At 41.8% G+C, this 25,251-nt stretch overlaps 1 protein-coding gene across 4 annotated transcripts; it reads right to left on the bottom strand.

The window, feature by feature from the left end:
- Positions 1–468: 468 nt before the first annotated feature.
- MEIOC (meiosis specific with coiled-coil domain) lies at positions 469–25,251 on the bottom strand. Of its 4 annotated transcripts, none has more exons than XM_084616106.1 (8): positions 25,083–25,251; positions 23,759–23,887; positions 18,469–18,629; positions 15,399–15,503; positions 8,618–8,714; positions 4,534–4,668; positions 1,558–1,738; positions 469–827 (listed from the first exon to the last, which is right to left on the bottom strand). In XM_084616106.1, exons 1-8 carry the CDS (start codon positions 25,086–25,088, stop codon positions 598–600), a joined length of 1,044 nt encoding a protein of 347 aa, XP_084472232.1. In that variant the 5' UTR covers positions 25,089–25,251; the 3' UTR covers positions 469–597. The 4 variants fall into 4 exon arrangements, with proteins under 4 accessions (XP_084472232.1, XP_084472229.1, XP_084472231.1 ...); XM_084616103.1 differs by having other exon boundaries at positions 8,618–10,493; XM_084616105.1 differs by lacking the exon at positions 23,759–23,887 and having other exon boundaries at positions 8,618–10,493.

Consider the following 25,251-nt stretch of genomic DNA (forward strand, 5'->3'; position numbering starts at 1 on the left):
ATAAATTTAGATTCTAAAATTTCAAATTCATAAATATGTCAATATTTTAAATATTTAATTTTTACATTAATACTGGGTATGTTTAGCATTGCTTTCCTCCTGTTTCCAGGTATTAGTTTGATAAGGAAAACCTTTTTACATCACAATCAAAACTTGTCGGTTACTAGACTGCAGCCTATGGTGGGTTACAGTCACTGAGATTCATTATTTGAAAACATGTTTATTAAGGCAAACCTAAATGAAACTTATCACTTAGAAGAATTTCACACTGGTGCTTACCTGCACTGCAGAGTGGCAGCTAAAAATAATCATATTACTTAAAGGAACAAATCTGACTAGATAATGTATTGCTGAAGCTGCTAGTATAACCTGTTAGTTCAGTGGGTTTGTCTCCAATTAGTTAGAAATTGGACCTTTTTTTTTTTTTTTTTTTTTTTTTTGAGAAGCTGAACTTGCTTCATTCAGGTATTAACTTTAAATTTGGAAGAAAATCAATTAATTTCTCAAGCTTTAAGAGTTCGTTTAAAATAGTCACAGTATACTGTGTCTTGCCAGATCCACACTGCAAATTTTACTCTTGCATGGGTGAACATTTAATTAGTGTTTGTTTGTTTCACCTCTCTGGTTCAAGAGGTTGCTGCTGTTCATATTTTCACATGCTTTATCTTCAGACTGTACCATCTCCTGAAAAGCTTTCTCCACATCTACTTGTCCAGCTATAGTGGTAGTTTTTGGCAAGGTCATCTGAAGTGCACACCAAAGGGTAGTACGTGCTTTGCGTGTTGCTATACTCATCTCTTTAATTGCCAAAGCGAGAGCAAAAACATCTGTGGGGAAGAAAAAGGTATTACACGTCCACTAAATATTGTTAATATTAGACACCATGAGAAATTTTTTTCACTGAATCATAGAATATCAGGGTTGGAAGGGACCCCAGAAGGTCATCTAGTCCAACCCCCTGCTCAAAGCAGGACCAATTCCCAGTTAAATCATCCCAGCCAGGGCTTTGTCAAGCCTGACCTTAAAAACCTGAGATTAGATGAACTCCTGAGGAACACTCAGAACCCTGTATTGCTGCCCTATGAGGATGGGTTGAAACTCCCTTTTGAGTCTATCAATATAGCGCCTTAAATCAGCAAGTGGGAGTGGCACAAATGATTTTAGGCACTTAGACCCAGATCCTCAAAGGTACTTTGGCACCTAACTCCTGATGCCTAAATATCTTTGAAACTGGGCCTCTGGTACTAGAGTGATAAGTTCAATATAGAAACCTCTTGCTTAGCTGCATAAACTTGCTACTTATATCTACCTCCTGCTGACCTCTTATAAATTGATTACATTTACCTACTGTTCAAAACATTTTACTCTACATTCCTAGCTAAAAGGAATCAGTTTAAACCATTGAAAAATTCTGCCATATTTCCTGAGTCAAAAACTCAAATCAAAGTCTCTCAATAAAAATTAAAAAATAAAATAAAGCACTATTTCCTATTATGGAATTATGATAGATTTAGGCTTATTCTGCTACAACAGGAGACTGTAGAAGGACATTTATACCTCTGTCATCTTGGCATCTCGGAGCTCCTTGCCTTTGCCGATTTGAAGCATTTACAATTTCATCCTTCCTACGTGACTGCACTATATGAATTACCTCCAGATGTTTATCAAGAGCAGTGGAGATATTAGCATGAAGGGGAGAACTGCGAAGACGTTCCATTTTTCCAAGTAAAGTCACGACCTAATGAACATTTTATATCTGTTATAGATCATGTTGTCTTCATCTAGACTTAAGTGAAAATTAAACTGAAGTAGAATAGAGATGAATATCATCCTGCTACAAAATGGTATGCTTTGGAAATAGGTAAAATCCTTACCTGTAATTTTATTTTCTCCAAACAAGAAGCCAAACAGTGCTTGGTTTGGGGATAGTAAAAAAAAAAAAAACAATACTCATGGGCTTTTCTGCCAAGATTTTCAAAATTAACTAGTGATTTTGGGTGCCTCAATGTTTGTGTACTCAACTTGGAATACCTTTAAAAAGGGACTGATTTTCAGACAGTGTCTCAATCAGGCACCCAAAAAATTACCAGTCACTTTTGAAAATCTTAGCCTTTGCCTTCATTCCACACTTTGGAGCGGACACAAGCTTGGATTTCCCCCTACCCCTCAAGGTGAATGCCAGTTCCTCCTGTTAAGCACACTTGTGGCCCTACAGCTTCCCTGAGAACTTACTTCTCTAGCTGAGAAGACATACTTTAAGACTAAGAACCATGTTAGTAAAGTGTCAAGGCTGAAATTTGTTTAAAAACAATTGAAATGCTTTGCTAAATGCAATGGTTGAGATTTTCAGGTCAGTGTGGACTATTTAGCAATTCTTCTTCCATTAGCAATTGAAGAGATAAGCGTTCTAAAACCGTACTGTTTTTGAAAATCTCAAACATTTTCTCTCCTAGGTCCACCTTTGAAATGTGGAACAAAGCTGGAAAAATCCCTCAGCTGTGGAAGAAGCTCCTTACCACACTTCGGTTTTATAGAGTTTTACAAAACTATCAATTATGTGTTTTCCTATCACCAATGAGCAAGACTGAGTGTAAATAGCATTCTCCTTTTAAAAAAATATAAATAACATAAAATTAAAATAAAAAAAGCCAGTACCCTTCCTTTATTATTTCAATTTTGGTAGCACCTATTATATGTTAAGTGTTTTCCAAATACAGGAGTTATGGTCCCTACCCCAAGAATGCTCAATCTAAAAAAGACAAGAACACATAATGGTAAGGGAGTGGGGGAAGCATACGTCTTAATTTAAAAAAACAAACAAAAACCTACAGAAACCATCGCCAGCAGTCCCTTCCAGCCAGTCACTATCAATTCTCTGCATTTTATTTTTAAAATTATAAACTGCTTGCCCTCAATTCTCAGCTATGTTCAATCCAGAGGCACCAGAACAGCGAGGGCCAGGGGGCCATGGTCCCCCCACTTTTTACTGGCCATAAGGACGAGCCATGGGGGGGGGGGGAGGAGGCAGGATCTTGGGGGAAGGGGCAGTGTGAGGGCTCAGGGAGAAGGTGCAGGGCCTCGAGGCAGCACAAGGACAGGGCCTTGGACGGTGCTGGGGCTACAGTTGGGCACTGGTGGCCCCCCATTGTTAGGAAGCTTCCGATGCCCCTGCTTCAATCCGTCCACTCACCAGCCACAGAAAACCTGCCTATCCATTCAGCATCTATTATTCTTATTCAATTCAATGATTTTTCAGCCCCCCAACTCTCTAAAAAAATGTTCTTATCCCTTATTCCATCACAACCACTATATTTTTAACCATTGTGTACACATATATAAAACCTGTAAGCACCAAGCAGTGTGTTATTTTAAGTATTTGAGCTTATTTTCTAATGACTTTTTGCAGTTCAAAACAAGAAGTGATCCTACTAAACGAAACATAAGCAACCCAACCAGACTGTAGGATGGCTGACTTCTACTTATTGATCCTGGTGTTCTAGCAAAATCCTAAACCGGGCATTTACATGCGGTCCACCTATGCTTCTCCTCTACTTAATTCCCTTCATATCCCAAATTGTTGGGCAGTTGGGCCGTAAATCGGTCTATAAATGGATACATCATGTTCCACCCCACTGGAAACTACAGTGTTATGTCAGGTGAATTGAGTTGTACTACTTTAAAACATTCTGGGGTATGAAACTGTAAAATGGTGATAGTACATTTTAAAATCAGTTTTACTTCTTGAAATGAAGAAAAGGAGATCATTTGACTATGACAGTATCTATTCCATTAACATTTTCTAATAATCCCATTACATAACAGCAGTAAAATCAGTAAACAATACTAAGTTTCATTAGCAGAATAAAGTATGAAAAAGACAATACCATTCCAGTAGGATTTAGATTTAAATTGGAATGCTGTGTGCTACATTGGCCGTCTTTGGGAAAGGATATAGTACAGGGCAATGATACCAACCCTGAAGAATCATAGGACATCAGGGTTGGGAGGGACCTCAGGAGGTCATCTAGTCCAAACCCCTACTCAAAGCACGACCAATCGCCAACTAAACCATCCCAGCCAGGATAATCTAAATTATGCTAGATATTAAAGGATTTGGACTTTTTTGTAATGATGAATCTGAAGTGACCCAACATTACGAAAGGGATTCATACAGGTGACAGAACTTACAGTGGTAAGCGGCTGGTGGGAGAGTCAAAAACTAGGACATAACATACCTGTGAGGCAGGTAGATGTAATGTAAGGAACTGGGGCAGAACACCTTCACACAAAGAGTAAAATAAAATCAATTGCTAGGGACAGTGGGAACCATTCCATAGTAATAATTCAAAGGTACAGGAGAACAGACGTGCTGCCACTTCTTAAGTTTATATATTTACGAGTTTTGTAGTTTATTTCAAGATATCCTAACTTTACTTAATTGTAAAGAATACATGTTTCATGAGGACTACCACTTATGACAAGTATATAAAGTAATCTAACATAATTTTATGCCATTACTACTAGTCAACTCACTCTGGCTTGTTCACGTAGCTGATCCACAATTAAGCGATCAACTCTCGATGGATTTGATGTCAGCCTTGGAATTGGAGTGTTGTTAGTACTGGAAACCTTTTTCCCTGGGTAGTTCTTGGCAAGAGCAGATTCAGTCTGAGAAAAAATATGACTTAGTTGTCTTGTGATGTTAATGAAGTGTGTTGTCTAATTATTCTTGTAGGGAACAATAATAAACTCTTTCCCCTAGGAAGCTTTTTTCCTAAAAATTCTTAAAAAAAAAAAAAAAAGTAGATGCTGAAATGGATATAGTTGTAGAAATCATGTGGCTTGAAAATTGCTAGTTTGGGCTCGCACTCAGTCTGCTCAATAAGCAGACACTTAACACCGGATCACTAGCTCCCAAAGTGGATTTGGCAATCCTCTGTCATTTAAAGGGAATAAGCTGCCCATTCACTTCAAAGGAGTTTCTAGAATGACTGTATTTAAACTAACTATTTAGGGCTAGCTCCACAAAAAGGACTCAGGATTGCAATCTCTAACATTTAGGTGCCCTGTTGCCTTGAGGAATCCATAGCTCTGAGTCAGACACCCAGACTCCTGAACATGCGTGGGGAGTTAAATCCCTAAGAATGGGATTCACAGAAGCCAGCAAGCTGATTGGAGAGCTGCCTAAACTAGCCAGCAGGAAATGCCAAGGAGAGGGGTGGGGTCTAAGCCCTCCCCCTCAAGGGAGTTAGGTACCTAACTCTAGGGTAGTTACCTAATTATCTCCCGAGTTTGCTTTTCCCCAAAAGGAGTGAGGAAGAGAAGGGGATTGTTGTCATGCCCCCTCTTATAATCTAGTACTTAGGACACTCCTCCAGAATGTTGGAAACCCAGGTTCAAGCCCCCACTCTGTTTAATTCCAAAATTTGAACTTGAACCCAGGTCTTCCACCGCCTAAGTGAGAGTGCCCTGACCACCAAACTATAGGATATTCTGAGCCCTCTCAATCTCTCAAGTATTTTATACAATGTGGAACAGCTTTAAATATTCATAGGAGCACGGACTGGAATCTGGGTCTCCCAGATGACCGCCCTGAACACTGGGCTGTAGTCATTCTCTATCCCAATATTTAAGTGCCAGGGGGACTTTACTGGCAGAAACGTAGGCACCTACAGAGTTAGGCAGCAGCTAAGCTGGGTTTTGAGGATTTAAATTTTGGACTTAGATGTCAAAATCCCTTTGTGGATCTAGCCCTCACTGTAAAATTTGTATCCTCAAACTATGAGCACTGGACACTAGTTTTGCCAACAGTATGCATCGCAGTATCAAGAACCCATTTTCATAACTGCACTTTCTTTTGATAAAATGGATTGGGCTGATTCATGCATATTTTAATATTGATTAAATTAATTTCCAGACAAAATAACTACTTCAAGATAGAGCTATGGTTAGAGTACATATCAGTAATTTCAGATAAAATACATTACAGGGGTGTTGCAATGATCCCCAAATCAAGTGTTGTTAACAAAGAAATTCAAGAAGTAAGGTTAAACTTGTAAGAAACCTAAATTTAAGGTACAAAAGTGCAGAATTAGAGCACTTTAACTCTTCCTTGTAGAGGCACCATGCAATAACTGTAGGATTAAGACATGTTAATGTTTGTGGTCCCAGATTAAATTAATGGTGTCACAATAGGACAGAATAAAGATTATTGGGTGCCCTAACTGCATTTCCTGTTTGGATTTTTTCAAGTTTAAACTTTACCTCAAATTTCCTGGGTTAACAATAGTTTTTTGGATAACACCATCCCTGCAATGTACTTTATGTTGAATTAATTGTATGCATCTCAACCTTAATTCCATTTTAACAGTTTTGGTCTGGAATTTCCTTATTTTTTATTTCAAAATTTCATATATGAATATTAAACAAAACACTCAGGGAGAACATTACCATGCGATTTTAATGATTTGAAAATATGAAATTTTTCAAACCAAGTTTTTTTTGGTTTAACTTTTAATGACCAGATTCACCAATATACTGTGGCCATTTTATGCCTCTCTGGAGCAGCACAAAGCAGCCACAGCATACTGGCCAGATAAGCTAGGTTTACAATTGCTTTGTTTCACCAACGCAGCCTGAGCGTATACACCCCAATTTACCGCTTCTGCCTGTTCTCCAAATTCCCACCCCTCCCCGGAGCCTCTCTACACTGCTCTGCAGACACACAAAAACTTAGTTTCCCTCTTCCTCCTGCACTTTCAGCATTCCCTCACCACACATGCACAGACACACTGCTCCCTTTGTCTGTCTGTCTCTCTCTCTCACACACACACACACAAAACCACTAGTTCTTCCTCCCTCCTGCTCTTTAGCAAATGTGGTGCAACAATGAGATTTTGAAAATAAGTGTTTGGGATTAATGGTAATTTTTATCAATATTTTTCGTAAGTTCTTTTCTTTCAACAGAGACTGGAGTTTCCTCACAAAAAACTCAGGAAGAACTGCTCTTTCAACATGGCCAGAGGCCCATTGTTTCCCATTAGCTAAACTTCCCTAATGGAAGATGGCAGCTCCCTATGGTGTCAGATGGTGAAGAGGAACGAGTTTAACTGAGAGGTTTCAGAGGGGTAGCCGTGTTAGTCTGTATCAGCAAAAACAATGAGGAGTCCTTGTGGCACCTTAGAGACTAACAAATTCATTGGGCATAAACTTTTGTGGGCTAAAACCCTGTCTGAATAGTAACATTCAAAAACCAGTAGGAGAGCACTTCAATCTCCCTGGATACTCAGACTTAAAAGTGGCCATTCTTCAACAAAAAAACTTCAACGAGAAACTGTAGAACTGGAATTAATTTGCAAACTTGACACCATCAAATTATGCCTGAATAAAGACTTGGAGTGGCTGGGTCACTACAAAAAATAATTTTCCTCTGTTGATACTCACCCCTTCTTGTCAACTGTTGGGAATGGGCCACTTCCACCTTGACTGAACTGGCCCCGTTAGCACTGACCGACTTGGTAAGGCAACTCCCATCCTTTCCATGTGCTGTAATACACACACACACACCCCCCGCCCACTGTATTTTTCACTCCATGCATCTGAAGAAGTGGGTTTAGCTTACGAAAGCTTATCACACAAGTTTAACTGTTTTTTCTAGAGACAGCCTGTGGCTTTAATCCCACTGAGAACCACCGGAAATGGCAGCCATTATGGGAATGTCTACACAACGTTTTGGAGCACGCAAGGGTGAGCCTCCTAGCTCATGTCGGCAGGTTCAGGCTACGGGGCTTGCATTAGCGCTCTAAAAACAGCTGTGCAGACAGCACTTTTAAGTTATGGCTCAGGCTGGAGCTCAGGCTCTGAAGCCCAGCCCCCTGCCTAGGCTGGGCTTCAGAGCCCGAGCTCCAGCCTGAGCCATAACTTAAAAGTGCTGTCTGCACAGCTAAATGCTGTGTAAACATACCTTAGAAAGAAGGCAGATTTTTCTGGAATTCTCTGTAGAAGAACGTTATTCTTCAGCCTTTGTTAAAGGGCAAAATTTTATTTATGAAAAATGACAAAAAAACGTTACTTCTAATCCTAAATAAGTCCTCAAATACAGCCTATGCCCCAGATTCCAGTGAGTTTAACTGTAAGAGAAGTTTGAAAAGTCTGCTATTCCATTATAAAGATTGTTAGGGAATTAAAAAAAAAAAGTCTGACACCAGTTGTTAAATTTCTTAAAGGATCCATTTTAAAATTAACTCCTAACCCAATTAATGGAAATACTTGTCAATTCTCTGGAAATTCATTGTACACTCAAAACAGTAAGTGCTGCAGTTTTGGTGAAGATATATATGAAAAATATAATATAAGAGAAGTTGAACCCTGGTTTAAGTGCAAAACTCAATTCAAGCTTAACTATGGAGCTGCAGCCAACATACATAATCACAGATATCAAGATTTCACTTCTTATTTCCTGTTTTCAGGAAAAAGCTAAATTTACAGAAAAAGCTAATTTTCTCCCTAAATCCCCATTTTAGGACTTCATCACTTTCAAACCTTAACACATTAACTGTCTAGATTTAAACTTGCTATCTACAGAAGACAGAGATAGTCATGTCATAGTTATTATTACCTTTTTTCTTTCCTTTTCCAACGCTCTCCATTGTTCATAACATTCTTCCAGTCTAATATGAAGTTCACTGGCAGGCCCACTACGAGTTTTAATTGGTCTTTGAAAGCCAAATGTTGGTACAAAACCAGAGAAAGAACCATCACCATACATCATATCATTAAAATAAGGATATAAATGACTTAAATCATCATAAGAAAACAAATCATAGGAATCCATCAGTGGAACAACTGAATGGCCAAATGGATGTGTGGATCGCAATGGAAAGCCATTTGAACCAAGTTGTTGAAAGTTATGATTGTGTCTTAAATCGCCCATCATATAATTGTTTGAAAAGCAGGAAGCCTGTGTGCGATTTACACGGCTACTGACAATATTACTATCTCCACTTCCCTGTCTGTGGCTATTAAAGTGACCATGAGATTCCAACAGATCCTGGTATGTGTTCTGTGGCAATCCATCTAAATGTTTTTGTCCTTCCTCAGGATCATAATGTCCACTTTGTGGCTTAGCTTGGAAGTTGTGTTTGTTCAAATTTTCAGTGATCCCATATTGTTGAGCTGAATAGTTCTCACAAAAACCGTTTGACTGCTTAATTTTTTTATCAGTAATTGATTCAAAGAGACTCTCTTCTCCAACCTTAGTTAGTCCTTCCATACGATTAGCAGGCTGAATTCGTTCTGCAGTGTTATAACCAAAATCAAAACTAGAAAATGCTGAAGGATTTTCTTGGCAGAATTTCTGAAACAAGTTACTATTTAAAGTTAAATTTGAAGATGACAATTGAGAAAAATCATTAGAATTATTGGAACCTTTTGGAGTAGCAGACAGATGGTTACTCAACTTCATCAAGGTGCTTGGATTCTGGTACAGGACAGAAGTATTGTTTTTAGTTTGAATATTCATCCAAGTTGGCCTTGCACTAGTGCCTGCTGAAGTGGTTGCTGAGTTTGATAATAAAGTCAGGGATTTAAAATATTCAGAATTCTGGGGATCAGATTTGGGAAAGAGCTGTTTTTCCGTGGCATTTGCAAAATCACTAGTCCCTGGACAAGCTGCATGAGATTTTAGTCCATACTCAGATTTTAACCCAAAGTCAGTGATAAATGAAGGTTCATTTGCAAATTGCTTTTCTGACAAGAGTCCTGAAGTTTTAGAAAATGTAAAGTTCTGCTGATCTGGAATTGTATCTTCAATTTTTTTCTGAATTGCTGGCTTAACTTGAAATAGTTTAGTGTAGGTATCTGTATCTACAGCTGGTGCTTCAGGTATTCCATTTGTTAATTTTTTACTATCTTGGACACTGAAGTTTGTACTCTTATTGTGCTTTGCTTTACTGGGATGAGAATATTCTGGGTATCTACAATAATCTGCAGTTTCACTGTATCTGTTAATTTGTGGAAGAAACATTTCTGCCCGCTTTTGATGCAACTGTACTTCAGGTCCTTTGGAACACACTTTCTCTCTTCCATATGAATAAATATCTGCTCCTGATTCTTTTATTACTTCTGAAAAACCAGTTTGTGGTATAAAAGAGTTTTTGATATATGAATAGCTTTGTAATGGAGGTGTTTTAGCATTCTCATTGGTCTGCATGTTGTAACAGCTGCCATGATCATTCCTAGAAGGGTACAACCATTGCTCTTCAAGGTCCATGCTAGTAAACCCATGATAAAGTTCATCTATTTTCTGTTGTGATGCGAGATTGCCACTGTGCAAGCACGTTTTTTCAGCAGCAGATACGGATTCACCACTATAAAAAACCTGTTGAGAGATGGCTGCAACTACAGGCCTTTTTGATTCTGACAACAGGTCATGGTGGTCCGCAAATCTGGTTGTGTTCACAGGCCATACTGACTTTAAATTTGAGGAGCAGGTCCTAGAAGAAGTAAACATCATGTATTTACAATTCTGTCCTCTGTATTCCTCCCAAGGAGCAGGGGAAAGAGATAGAAGATCTCTCTTCTCTTAGATCCCACCATTTCCCCCATATTTTATACATTCTATATCCCAATATATTATCATAACCACTATCATTCTTTTATCATCTACTCAACATTCCCTTTAAACTGAAGGGCTGCTTCCAACTGGTGCACAATTCCCTCAAAGTGCTAGGTTGTGTCAATGCAGCAATATATACATATATCACACTGGAGAAAGATTTACCATCTGACGCTGTTCAAATGGAAATAAAGTACTAAAAGATCCTGATACTCTATGACCATTGTATTTATTTTAACTTGCAAAATAACACCCAAACCACCACAATACCCCCAAATCCATCTTTCAGTACTCAGAACATAAGGCTTCTCTGTACCATCTTGATTATATCTTCAGGAGTGCTTGTACTTTACATTACGTCGCTATGTCCTATAGGCAAATCAAACCACTGAGCATAAATGAAGGAATCTGAATGTGCCAGCACACTAACTTTGGCTGCTTATGTGGAGTAACACATATAGAAAAAAAACGAAGACTTGAGGCGCAAGTGGTGTTCTTGTCCATCGTCCCCGTCGAAGGAAAAGGCCGGGCTAGGGACCGTCGAATCGTGGAAGTCAACGAATGGCTACGCAGGTGGTGTTGGAGAGAAGGCTTTGGATTCTTTGACCATGGGATGGTGTTCCATGAAGGAGGAGTGCTGGGCAGAGACGGGCTCCACCTAACGAAGAGAGGGAAGAGCATCTTTGCGAGCAGCCTGGCTAACCTAGTGAGGAGGGCTTTAAACTAGGTTCACCGGGGGAAGGAGACCAAAGCCCTGAGGTAAGTGGGCAAGCGGGATACCGGGAGGAAGCACAGGCAGGAACGTCTGGGAGGGGAGGGCTCCTACCTCATACTGAGAATGAGGGGCGATCAGCACGTTATCTCAAGTGCCTATATACAAATGCACAAAGCCTTGGAAACAAGCAGGGAGAACTGGAGGTCCTGGTGATGTCAGGGAATTATGACATGATTGGAATAACAGAGACTTGGTGGGATAACTCACATGACTGGAGTATTGTCATGGATGGTTATAGACTATTCAGGAAGGACAGGCAGGGCAGAAAAGGTGGGGGAGCAACACTGTATGTAAGGGAGCAGTATGACTGCTCAGAGCTCTGGTATGAAAAACCTGAGTGTCTCTGGATTAAGTTTAGAAGTGTGAGCAACAAGAGTGATGTAGTGGTGGGAGTCTGCTATAGACCACCGGACCAGGGGGATGAGATGGACGAGGCTTTCTTCTGGCAACTTGCAGAAGCTACTAGATTGCACGTCCTGGTTCTCATGGGCAACTTTAATCATCCTGATATCTGCTGGGAGAGCACTACAGCGGTGCACGAACAATCCAGGAAGATTTTGGAAAATGCAGAGGACAATTTCCTGGTGCAAGTGCTGGAGGAGCCAACTAGGGGGAGAGCTTTTCTTGACCTGCTGCTCACAAACCGGGAAGAATTAGTAGGGGAAGCAAAAGTGGATGGGAATCTGGGAGGCAGTGACCATGAGTTGGTCAAGTTCAGGATCCTGACATAGGGAAGAAAGATAAGCAGCAGAATACGGACCCTGGACTTCAGGAAAGCAGACTTCGACTCCCTCACGGAACTGATGGGTAGGATCCCCTGGGGGAATAACATGAGGGGGAAAGGAGTCCAGGAGAGCTGGCTGTATTTCAAGGAATCCCTATTGAGGTTACAGGGACAAACCATCCCGATGTGTCGAAAGAATAGTAAATATGGCAGGCGACCAGCTTGGCTTAACGGTGAAATCCTTGCAGATCTTAAACACAAAAAAGAAGCTTACAAGAAGTGGAAGATTGGACAAATGACCAGGGAAGAGTATAAAAATATTGCTCGGGCATGTAGGAATGAAATCAGGAGGGCCAAATCGCACCTGGAGCTGCAGCTAGCAAGAGATGTTAAGAGTAACAAGAAGGGTTTCTTCAGGTATGTTGGCAACAAGAAGAAAGCCAAGGAAAGTGTGGGCCCCTTACTGAATGAGGGAGGCAACCTAGTGACAGAGGATGTGCAAAAAGCTAATGTACTCAATGCTTTTTTTGCCTCTGTCTTCACTAACAAGGTCAGCTCCCAGACTGCTGCGCTGGGCAACACAGCATGGGGAGTACGTGGCCAGCCCTCTGTGGAGAAAGAAGTGGTTGGGGACTATTTAGAAAAGCTGGACGTGCACAAGTCCATGGGACCGGATGCGCTGCCTCCGAGAGTGCTAAAGGAGTTGGCGGCTGTGATTGCAGAGCCATTGGCCATTATCTTTGAAATCTCGTGGCAATCGGGGGAAGTCCCGGACGACTGGAAAAAGGTTAATGTAGTGCCAATCTTTAAAAAAGGGAAGGAGGAGGATCCTGGGAACTACAGGCCAGTCAGCCTCACCTCAGTCCCCGGAAAAATCATGGAGTAGGTCCTCAAGCAATCAATCCTAAAGCACTTACACGAGAGGAAAGTGATCAGGAACAGTCAGCATGGATTCACCAAGGGAAGGTCATGCCTGACCAATCTAATCACCTTCTATGATGAGATTACTGGTTCTGTGGATGAAGGGAAAGCAGTGGATGTATTGTTTCTTGACTTTAGCAAAGCTTTTGACACGGTCTCCCACAGTATTCTTGCCAGCAAGTTAAAGAAGTATGGGCTGGATGAATGCACTATAAGGTGGGTAGAAAGTTGGCTAGATTGTGGGGCTCAACGGGTAGTGATCAATGGCTCCATGTCTAGTTGGCAGCCGGTATCAAGTGGAGTGCCCCAAGGGTCGGTCCTGGGGCCGGTTTTGTTCAATATCTTCATAAATGATCTGAAGGATGGTGTGGATTGCACTCTCAGCAAATTTGCGGATGATACTAAACTAGGAGGAGTGGTAGATACGGTGGCAGGTAGGGATAGGATACAAAGAGACCTAGACAAATTGGAGGATTGGGCCAAAAGAAATCTGATGAGGTTCAACAAGGACAAGCGTAGGGTCCTGCACTTAGGACGGAAGAATCCAATGCACCGCTACAGACTAGGGACCGAATGGCTAGGCAGCAGTTCTGCAGAAAAGGACCTAGGGCTGACAGTGGACGAGAAGCTGGATATGAATCAGCAGTGTGCCCTTGTTGCCAAGAAGGCCAATGGCATTTTGGGATGTATAAGTAGGGGCATAGCCAGCAGATCGAGGGACATGATCGTTCCCCTCTATTCGACATTGGTGAGGCCTCACCTGGAGTACCGGGTCCAGTTTTGGGCCCCACACTAGAAGAAGGATGTGGAAAAAATGGAGAGAGTCCAGCAAAGAGCAACAAAAATGATTAGGGGTCTGGAACACATGACTTATGAGGAGAGGCTGAGGGAACTGGGATTGTTTATTCTGCGGAAGAGAAGAATGAGGAGGGATTTGATAGCTGCTTTCAACTACCTGAAAGGTGGTTCCAAAGAGGATGGTTCTAGACTATTCTCAGTGGTAGAAGATGACAGGACAAGGAGTAATGGTCTCAAGTTGCAGTGGGGGAGGTTTAGGTTGGATATTAGCAAAAATTTTTTCACTAGGAGGGTGGTGAAACACTGGAATGCGTTACCTAGGGAAGTGGTAGAATCTCCTTCCTTAGAAGTTTAAGGTCAGGCTTGACAAAGCCCTGGCTGGGATGATTTAATTGGGGATTGGTCCTGCTTTGAGCAAGGGGTTGGACTAGATGACCTCCTGATGTCCTTTCCAACCCTGATATTCTATGATTCTAAGTCTGCTTATTACTTTACAGATTAAAGACTAGAATTACACCTAAAACTCATTAAACCATGTAGGAAGACCACAAAATTGACACTGAAAGAAGAGCTCCACTTCCAATTGTACTTTATGTAAATTCTTCCTTACTTGGAGGTCTTTCAATCAAGGGTGAATCTTATTCTAAGATATGCTTAGGTTTAACCAAACATCATTGGGCTAGATGCAGGAATCACTGGGTTAAATTCTTTGGCCTGTGTTATGCAGATCAGAGAGGAAGGATGGTGCAGTGGTTCAGACGCTCGTCTAAGACTCTGGAGATCTGTGTTCAATTTCCTGCTCCACCACAGATGTCCTGTGTGCCCTTTGGCAAGTCATTTAATCTCACTGAGTCTCAGTTCCCCCATCTGTAACATGGGAATAATATCTCCTTCACAGCATTGTTGCAAGGATAAATACTTTAAAGATTGTGAGGCGCTCAGATGGGGGCCTTAGAATAAGATTAGAAGAAGAGACCATTATGATATCTATGAAGCATTAATTGGAAAGCTAGGTAATAACCAAATTCTGCATAGGTAGTACTAAAAGGAATATTTTATGCTCTACAGTTTGCAGGTAGGATTTTTCTCCATCTTCTCAAATATTAATGAAAAATAATTTATTGAAAAAATATTATACCTGCTTGTTCTGAGCATTTCATTTAACTGAAAAAAAAAATGATAAAATTCTAACCTGAAATTTAAATAAATTCTGGTGCAGAAAATTAGCACAAGGCTGTAGGATTCAATGGAATAAGTTTATAATATTTGCATAAGCCATTTCCAGAATGCCATGAAAAGGAATTGGTATTTACAGCACTTGCTACAAAGCAAGTGAAAAATCTAAAAGGAGTATTTGAATAGCTGGTCAAAAACGCGTATCGCTTTTAGTAAGGTCACCCATCTTTTAGTAGGGTTTGAAATAGGTTGTAGAAGTTGCAAGCTTCCCCCCAGGACCAGTAGATGCAGAAATGGCTATTGAAACAAACAAGGGAAAAAGGAAAGAAAATGCTTCTGCAAAGGGGGGGGGGGGGAGATTAGTAGTCCATGTACAACAATATACTAACCCCTCAGCAAAATACGGCTGTGATTTATCTTGTTCTTCCAAGATGTTAGATACAAGTCCATATAAGTCTGTTTCACTACCATAATCATTTCTTTCCGTTTGAATCCTGAAAAAATCATATACATTAGGATAATTACCTCCTTTGAATTCGCTCTTTAAAAGGCTCAGTGAAAATCTCAAATATGGCCACCAGATACTACTCATTTTACAGTCTTTATGTTTCTTTATTCTAAAATTGGTGTGTAAACAAAATGAATCTATGTTGTGTAGAGCAAAAATAGGGTGTACTGACACAGGGTCTGCTCCCGAAACTTGTGAACACCTTCAACGGAACTGAGTTTACTCAACACTTTACAATATTGGGCTCAGCGTGTAAAAACAAACCGTCTTTACATAAAAAAACCCCAAACTAACAGGTCTATCAATGTCCGTCTTTGTTGCATGTGTAATTGCCAATACAGTGTCTCTCAGCCCGGATCTAGGTGTTCAGGCACCCCATGCACTGTATTGTATTAATTTAGGTACGTAAAGGAAAGGCTCCTCAGAAGCCAGCAAACTAAGCAGGGAGACACGTAAGATAGCCAGGAGTGAAATGCGAAGGAGAGGGACAGGGAGCGGAGAGGGGCTTAGGTACTGATCTAGTGCGCATAGCTGATAAGCCAAAGGTTGATGCCTCAATCCACTCGAGATCCTCAGCTATGAACAGTCTTCTGGATTTAGGTAGCTAAGCAAGTTCAGCTGCTTAAGTAGTCCATGCCCTAGCAGTTGTGGGTGGAGCCCTCCTTCGGGGAGGGTAGCTCCCGACTCTGCCCCCTCCCCCCATCCCTGCTGCAGCCGGAGCCCCAAGACACCCCTCTTTGGCTAGAGGAGCCCCAGGCCAGCTGGAGCCCTGAGCCCGCCTACCCCCTATAGCCAGAGGAGCCCCCAGCCACACCGTGCCTCCCCAGACCCCAAACCGCCTTATGGGAAAAGCTCTTCTTTCGTCTCTCTTCCGGAAGAAGAACCTGAGTGTTTGATATGCACTATGCAGGTTCCGGGCGGCTGAGGAGGTGGTATGCTTCCAGGGTTCATCAATAATCTCCCTAGAATCCAAGGAGATTACTTATGAACCCAGGACACTGAACAGCAGATACTGCCTCCTCAGCTGCCCCGGAACCTGCATGGAGCATAATAAGCAGCAAAAACTTCCCCCATCCAACCTGCAACCGGCATCCTGCCCTGGCCTATTATACCCACCACCTATGCTAGCAGTTGAAACATCATCTCTCCTTTCACCTCCTGCTCACACCCAGTACCACTTACACTTGCTCTATGCGTCCTCCAGCTGTCCTTTGTACAGGTACCGTGCTGCTCACCCACCTAATGGCGACCTGCCCTCTTGCTATGTCTGACAGGTATCAGATCTTAGAACTATTCAAAGTAGAGCCCTGCAACCTGATGGGATTGCAGATAGGCACCTGCTGGGATGTTCAAAAGCATCTAAGCAGGTCAGGTGCTAATTCCCTTTAAAATCAAGGGAGTCAGACACCTAACATGCTTAGTTGCTTTTGAATTTGAATGACCCACTAGTGCCTATCAGCATCTTTAGGCACCTAAGACCTTTGAAAAGCAATACAGGCCAATTCACTTGTGGGTGAATATCAAAGTGTTAAGTGTATTAGTATGTATTCAAACTAATTCACTTGAATGCTAATCAAAAGAGATGCTAATGTTTTGTATTCACTTATCTGTAACCGGTTGTCTGCCATTACATTTACATTGCATACACCCTGTAATTACATTTACATTTTGTATACCCCTATAATTATATAACCCTAGATGAAAGTGAATGTTAGTATGAGAATGTATTCAGCTGTTCAATTCATGAAAACTAGTGAAATACTCTATTGTTTGCTATTACAAACAATTGCATTTGTGTATAACGCTGTAACCAAATTACTCAAAGAAATCTTGTAAAATGCTAATGAAGCACCGTAACTGGAAATGCTAATTACAAAGCAAGTGGCCATTGTGTGAGTAAAAACACTTATCAGATTGTTGTCTGGAGAAGAAGCTATAAGTACCGATTCAAAAGAAGATCCTCCATTTCTGGACTGTTTGGATTCTAAGAGGGCAGAATAACTTAACATGAAGGTGGAGATCCCCAGAGTTATTTTGGGTAGTCCTGAAAAGATTTTGGGGAAACTGGCAGATTACTACATCTATGCTATCATTTTGGATTTACAAACTTTGACTCACCTGTTACTAAATTTTATCTGCTTTAACTTCTCAATAACTCATTCTTTTTTCTTAGCTAATAAACCTATAGTTAGTTTACTATAGAATTGGCTGCCAGTGTAAGATCTAGAGTATCAATTGATCTGGGGGTGACTGGTCCTTTGGGACTGGGAGAAGCCTGATGTGGTATGATTTTTGGTTTATGTGACCATAGGCGCCAACATCTCCTGGCGCCGGTGGGTGCTCATGCCCCCCCCACGACTCCACCCCAGCCCCCATTCCAATCCCTTCCCTAAAGTCCCTGCCCCAACCCCGCCCCCTCCCTGCCCCTACTGGACTCCTTCCCCAGCCCCGCCTCTTCCCCCCTCCCTCCCACAGCTTGTTATGCTGCAAAATGATGTGATGGCCTGCTCGGGGGAGGAGAAAGAGGTGAGCTGGGGCGGGGAGCTTGGCTGCCGGTAGGTGCAGAGCACCCATCAATTTTTTCCCCATGGATACTCCGCGGAGTCAGCACCTATGTATGTGACCATTATCACTAAATTCAGTTTGTCTGGATGACAAGAAAGGCTGGAGAGTCTAAGGGGACTGTCGGTGACTCTATGGTAAGACTAGTCTAGTGATCCAGTTCACATTTGTTACTATCTTGGTGAAATCTAATAGAATATACCACCAGTTTGGGGTGTCTGCTCTTGTTTTCTTAAAGTCTGCGCTAAGATAGGCACTCACAGTGGTGAGCCACTCAAGACAGTACGACAAAGTCCCTTTGAAAGTTTTACCCTAAATCAAACAAAAAAAATATTCCCTTTAAGAAGTAGATGCTCATTCTGCCAGGATGACTTATTAAAATAACATACCTGTTCTTTACACTAATCTGAGAAACAGCAGATTGTTTAATATCATCTCCATATGTAGACCATGGTGCATATAAGAGAGAAGAGTCAACAGAAGTTGAATATTCTGATGATGTAGAAAGTGAAGAACTGTATGTTTGATGTAGGTCTACATTGTCTTCATTCTATATTTTAAATGCAATAAAATAACGGATTAATATAATATAAACTTGTAATTTATTTCACTGTACAATGCTGTAACTGGGTTCATGCTAGGGGGGTGCAAGGGTGAGGTTGTGAACAGTTCAATTAGTTTAAAAACGGACACTAATAACAGAAAATTATTCTAGAACAATTAAATGACATTGACCGTAGCTCAGGACATTTTCACACAGCAGAGTGAAATTCACTCTTTGCCAGCCCAAAGACTATGTACTACCTTCTATCAGTCTTATTATTATTGGGATTCAATAGATAAGTTCTTTACCTGTTTTGCTAATAAATTGTTAAACCTGAGAATTTTACAGGTATAACTAATTCTACATTGTGCTGGACAATGGAAACAGACTGTGTTACACTCTCGTTCCTAGTCAGTTTCAGTTTAATGGCTCTCCTACAACAGCAGGATGCTTCAATGTTCTGGTTGTAAACACTGCAGACAAGTGTTTACATTTAAAAAAAAAACAACATACATTTTCACAGAATTTTCTTAATATATGAAAACACAAACATTCTGTAAAATTTATTTTGATAAACACACTACTTTTGGAGCCCAAAATACCTGCATATTCCTTTACACTATATATGTTTATAGGCACTCCTCTAGCTGATCTCACACCTTATCCAATGGCTGGAAGTTGAAGCTAGACAAATTCAGACTAGAAAAAGGCATAAATTTTTAACGGAGTATTGAGATTCTGTACCAATTTACCAAGCGGTGTGACAGGTTCTTCATCACTGAATTTTAAAATCAAGATTAGATGTTTTTCTAAAAGATATACTCGAGGAATTATTTTGGAAAAGTTCTATGGCTCATGTTTTGCAGGAAATAAGACTACAATGATTACAATGGTCCCTTCTAGCCTTGGAATCTATGACTTAAATCTTGAACCTAAGACTCTTTTAGGCAAAATTCTTAAGGGGGGCATGGAACTAACTGAAAGACAAAAGACAGCTGGTGTAAATATTTCCAAAGAATGCAGAGAACTATCTAGAAAAGAAATAGAACTTCTATTTGAAAAGAGTAAGCTACAATAAATCCCCCAACTTTGAAATCACCTGTTTTTCCAACCACACTATCTTGCTTCACAGCTAAATAAAGAGTAACTTATAATGTCTACCTCAAGTTCCTCTCTTCACCACTGTTGGAACCACATTCTGGTTCCCCTAGGTCTGGATTTTATCCTCTCTCGTTCACCAAAATTGCCCTCATCAATTTTTCTATCTTTTTCTGGTCAAATATCAAGGGCTATACTCTAACTTCACCCTTCTTGACTTGCTTACTGCTTTTGATCATACCTTCCTCCTTGAGCTCTTTGTTTCCTTTTTTGACTGTCCTCTCTTGTTCTCCTACTTCTCAAATTGTTTCTTTGGTAGGTCCTCCAACACCTAAATCACTCTTTGTGACACTCTCAGTCTTCGGCACCCCAGCCTCTTTTCCCTTTACACTTACTATCTAGGTGAAACCAGTACCCAAAAATAACGAGCCATCCTTGTGGCACCTTAGAGACAAACAAATTTATTTTGGCATAAGCTTTCATGGGTTAGAACCCACTTCATCAGATGCATGGGGTGAAAATACAGGAGCAGATATAAATACATGAAAGGATGGGGGTTGCTTAACCAAGTGTGAGGTCAGTCTAAGAAGATAAATCAATTAACAGCAGGATACCAAGGGAGGAAAAATAACTTTTGAAGTGGTAAGAGAGTGGCCCATTACAGACAGTTGACAAGAAGGTGTGAGTAACAATAGGGAGAAATTAGTATTGGGGAAATTAAGTTTAGGTTTTGTAATGACCCAACCACTCCCAGTCTCTATTCAGACCTAATCTGATGGTATCCAATTTGCAAATTAATTTCAGTTCTCCAGCTTCATGCTGGAGTCTGTTTTTGAAGTTTTTTTTGTTGAAGAACGGTCACTCAATAACAGACCTAAAAGTGGCCAGAGAGACTGAAGTGTTCTCCTACTGGTTTTTGAATGTTATGATTCCTGATGTCAGATGTGTCCATTTATTCTTAATTGATTTATCTTGTTAGACTGACCTCACACTTGGTAAAGCAACCCCCATCCTTCCATGTATTTATACCTGCTCCTGTATTTTCACTCCATGCATCTGATGAAGTGGGTTCTAACCCACAAAAGCTTATGCCCAAATAAATTTGTTAGTCTCTAAGGTGCCACAAGGACTCCTCAATATTTTTGCTGATACAGATTAACACGGCTACCACTCTGAAATCAGTACTCAAAGTTTCAACTATCATCTTTAAGATGATGACTCAAAGATCTACCTTCACACTCCTGGCCTGTTTCCCTTCAACCAATCCTGCATCTTAACATATCTGATATCTCCTTCTGCATGTCTTGCTGTTAACTTAAACTTAATATGGCTAAGCTGAAATCCTGATTCTTCCTCCAACATCTTTTTCACTCATAACATTCTCTGTCACTATTAACACCACCCACCTTACCCATCTGTCAGCTTTCCACACAAACATGTCTGGGCCTTCTTCCACACTGCGCAGTACATATGGAACACTCAATCTGAGCTACTTGTATGTCCATTGCATCCTCCTCCTCCTGATTTTTTCTCAAGACCCACTTTGGCTATGATGTATATGAGGAAGCAGCCAACTAATGACAGATAAAGAGGCAGGATAGGGATAATTTATCATTCTCTATTCATCATATTTTTTTAAAATACAAATATATATCAATTGTATATATGGCTATATTTCTTCCTCCATCCTTGTATATCACTTGTTTTCTTAGAAATAGAGACTATAGGCTAAATCCACAAATGTACTTAGGCATTGCAATCCCTATCCCCATGGCACCTTGGCTCTCCATACAACACATAGGGAGAGTTAGGAGCCTAAGGAAGAAATCCCAGAAGACAGTAAGTTTAGCAGAAAGCCACCTAAACTAGCCAGGAGTGAAATGCAAAAGAAAGGCTGGGGCTAGGCCCCCCCGTCAGATATCAGGGACTTAACTGCCATTGATTGGGACCTCTAGGCATCTGACTGACAGGCTAGAGTGAGACACCTATTTCCACTCAGGATTCTCAACTATGAACCCTCTTCTAGAGTTACGATACCTAAGCCAGCTCAGCCCACACCCTAGTAGACAAAACCCAGACATTTATCATGAAAAACAAGAGAACTACTCTCTCATAGCAGATAGCATGGAAATTAGGGCAGTTATGTAGGAGACCTGGGTTCAAGTCCCTACTCTGCCTGATTTGGAGCAGGAACTTGTACCCAGGTCATCCACATCTAAGATGAGCGCCCTAACCAGTATCCAAATCAGTCTCACAAAGGTTCAATCAATGAATTATTTATACAAAATGGAGCAGCTCAAAGGAGACTGAGACAGACCCATTCCAAAAAACCCATGAGGTTGGTGGCTAGGGCACTCACTTATGGTATGGGAGACCTGGGTTCAACTCCCTCCTCCAAATCTGGCAGAGCAGGGTCTTACAAAAATGTTTCCCACAGCCTCAGTAAGTGCTCTAAACACAAGGCATGGGGATATACCAAAAATTCCTAAGCTGACTGCCTTTAGTAACAAGTTTTATGCATGCCCTGAGAACACCTATGGGATCAGGCCCCATTGACAGGGTAGGTGGGGAATACCTAATTTGAGAATCCCACTTTAGGGCTGCTGGGGATTCAGCAAGGGCTCTGTGCAGTTTGTTAGCTACAGAGCTGCGTCAGAATTTAAGTGGCTGTGAGCTTGCCTATAGGTGGTAACTTACACTGCAAGGTAAGCCCAGGGCCAGTGGGACTCAAGCCATGTGACCCATGTTAGGGAACCCTAACCTTGAGTGTCTAAATTGTATTTTAATCCAATGTTAAGACTTTTGTAATCCATGTTCAAACCTAGGGCTCTGGCAATCACATTGCAGCACACAGGCCAGAGTAACCATATCCAAGAGTCCCTAGTGCCCACTCCCCCTGAAATGTGACAACTCTATCCCTAGGACTATGGTGCACTATGGGAAAATTTTACTCTCTCTCTTCTCCCCCCGCCGTGTTATCAGGAAGCAGCTTGCTTTGCAAAAGGCTTAATCAGTTCACTCTTCATTGCAAGCTCAGGAGGCTGACTGTGTGCTTGCAGATCAGTGATCAGAAAAGAATGGGTTGCACTGACCTGAGCTGCTGCCATTTGCAAAGGTGGGGGTCAGAGGGTGGTTTCCATTTGCAACAGTGTGGAGGGTAGATTGTTGGGATAGAGAGAACTAAGAAAGATGTCCCATGGAAATATGGGATACTTCTAGCTGACTCCCAGGTTCTGAATCAAGCAGGGCTACATCTACCATGCAAAGCAATAGGGCTCAGACCCTGGGTCCCAGCTTAACTTGAGCTTGGGCCCTCCAGCTCTGGGCTAGTGTAACTGCAGTGTAGAAACAGGAGGGTTAGGCTAGAGCTTGGGCTTACGTTGCAGTTCAGACATACCATGGGACTTTAGGTAAATATGGGGTTAGGCAGCAGCTCAGTGGTTCTGAGAACGTTGGATTTAAGTGTTTAAAGAGGCAGTAGGGTACCTAAGTACCTCTGTGGATCTAGCATAATGCAATGGGGAGCTGCTCTTGACTGGGGTCATTGGGTACTACTGCTATATAAATAAGTAATAATAAACCAAGCTTCTTTTAAATCACCACAAATTATAGGCCTAATATATCAGACAACAGAAAAAGAGTTAATAGGGAGCTCATGTGTGTTATTCTAAAGTACAGTTCTCAAACTGAAGTATCTTTTTGGGGGGAATTCTCTCTGTTTTATATATTTTTGACAATTAAGGGAAAGGTCACGGATTACATCCCTTTCTTTTTGGAAGGGAAAGAAGGGGAATAGAAGAATGAATATAAACTGAAAATAGCTGTCATCTTCCATTGTTGCCACCATAAAGAAAAAACTCCTTCACTTGAGTACCACCCTTTTAAATAAAGAGTTAGTATGAAGCACACACTCCAACAAAACTAAACTGTTTATACTCTGCTGTCCATGCAGCTGTATTTAACAATAGTTGCGGGCGTTTCTTAGTGAAAACAAATGCCTGTAAAATGTAAATTTATTTAGAAATAAGTAGCTGAACCTGTAATTTGTAGCAATCATAGAACGAGCTGGAGCCTGTCATGATAACACTATTGAATACATCAGTTAGCCTTCCACTGGTTTCTGCGCTGCTCCAGCAGCGATTGGTGCCTCTGAATGCAACTTTAGGCTATGTATAAAAAGAATGGGGTAGAAAGACACAATTACACATTAACCTAAGTAAAGATTTTAATTTTACTCTGATGTCAAACTGTTTAACTCTTTTCAGAGTAACAGCCGTGTTAGTCTGTATTCACAAAAAGTAAAGGAGTACTTGTGGCACCTTAGAGACTAACTAGTCTCTAAGATGCCACAAGTACTCCTTTTCTTTTTGTTTAACTCTTCTAAATTTGCCTGCAGATTCTGTCCAGGTGGTTTTCAGCAAATTGTTCACCTGAGAAGAAGAATAAAACCCTTTTATATACTAATGGTCCAAATTAATCCTTCCCTTAATTTAATGGGCTAGACCCTTGACTAAGCATGAAGACTGCATAGAGGGATTGAGGGAGGGGGCCATTACAAAACTGGCTTCTGCACTCTCCGACTCATGGGCCACCTGTATGCCAGGCTGTTCACCCACCATACTTTTGAACACCTTGAAAGCTCTAAATTATGCCACCTGCCAAAAGCCCCCAGGAGCCTTTTGGGGTTGATTTGGCTGAAGTAGGACCTGGAGATTGCCAGGTGTAAGGAAGCCAGACACTGCCCTTTCAACAGCAACAAGAGGGTGGCACAGGCACCACTACACCATCTCTATGCTGCCAGAAGATCCCCTAGTCTGAGTGATCCTCCCACTGCCAGTTATATATCAGACTAGACTTTTTAAGACCTGAGCACCCCCAGTCTGACCATAAATCATAGTGAGAGCGGTGCGTGGGGACCGCTTTGGAAAATCAGGCCCAGACCAACCCTAAGTCACTTTGTGTCAGCAGCAGGTGGCTGCATGTGGGGCAGCAGCTCTCCCACAGCTCATTGCTAGGGCTGGGAACAGGGGAGAGGCTTGCAGGCGTGGGACGATGGCATCTCCTGACCGGCAAGTTGGGCCCCCCAGGCTGGAGAACGGTTGGGGCAGGCAAGGGGCCTTAGCTACTCAAGCCCACCAAAGGCACCTGGGTACCACCGGCCAACCTGTCTGTGAGAGGGTCGCTATGAGGGACGTATCACCGCCTCGCCAGGGGGCACAGACCCACTTCGGGCTCTGCCCCTCCAGCCCCACATGCCTACACCTAGTACCCGCCCCGCTCCCGGCGGCTCAGCTCCCCCCTTACCCCGCCCTACCCCATCCTTTCCCTGACTCCTTCCTCCCGGCCCCCTTTTCCCCTCACCTCCATGGGCGGGCGGGCGGCCGGCGAAGGGTCGGACCCCGACTATAATGGCACCTGGGGCACGCAGGGGCGGCTGAGCAGCGGGATCCCCCCCATGCCCGGAGCCGCCGACGCTCTCCTCTGCCGGGCTGAGGAAGGCGCTGAGCGGCCGTTACCCCTCACACCACAG

The sequence above is a fragment of the Lepidochelys olivacea genome (genome assembly GCF_965140295.1).
Source record: "Lepidochelys olivacea isolate rLepOli2 genome assembly, chromosome: 27".
Taxonomy (NCBI): Eukaryota; Metazoa; Chordata; order Testudines; family Cheloniidae; genus Lepidochelys; species Lepidochelys olivacea.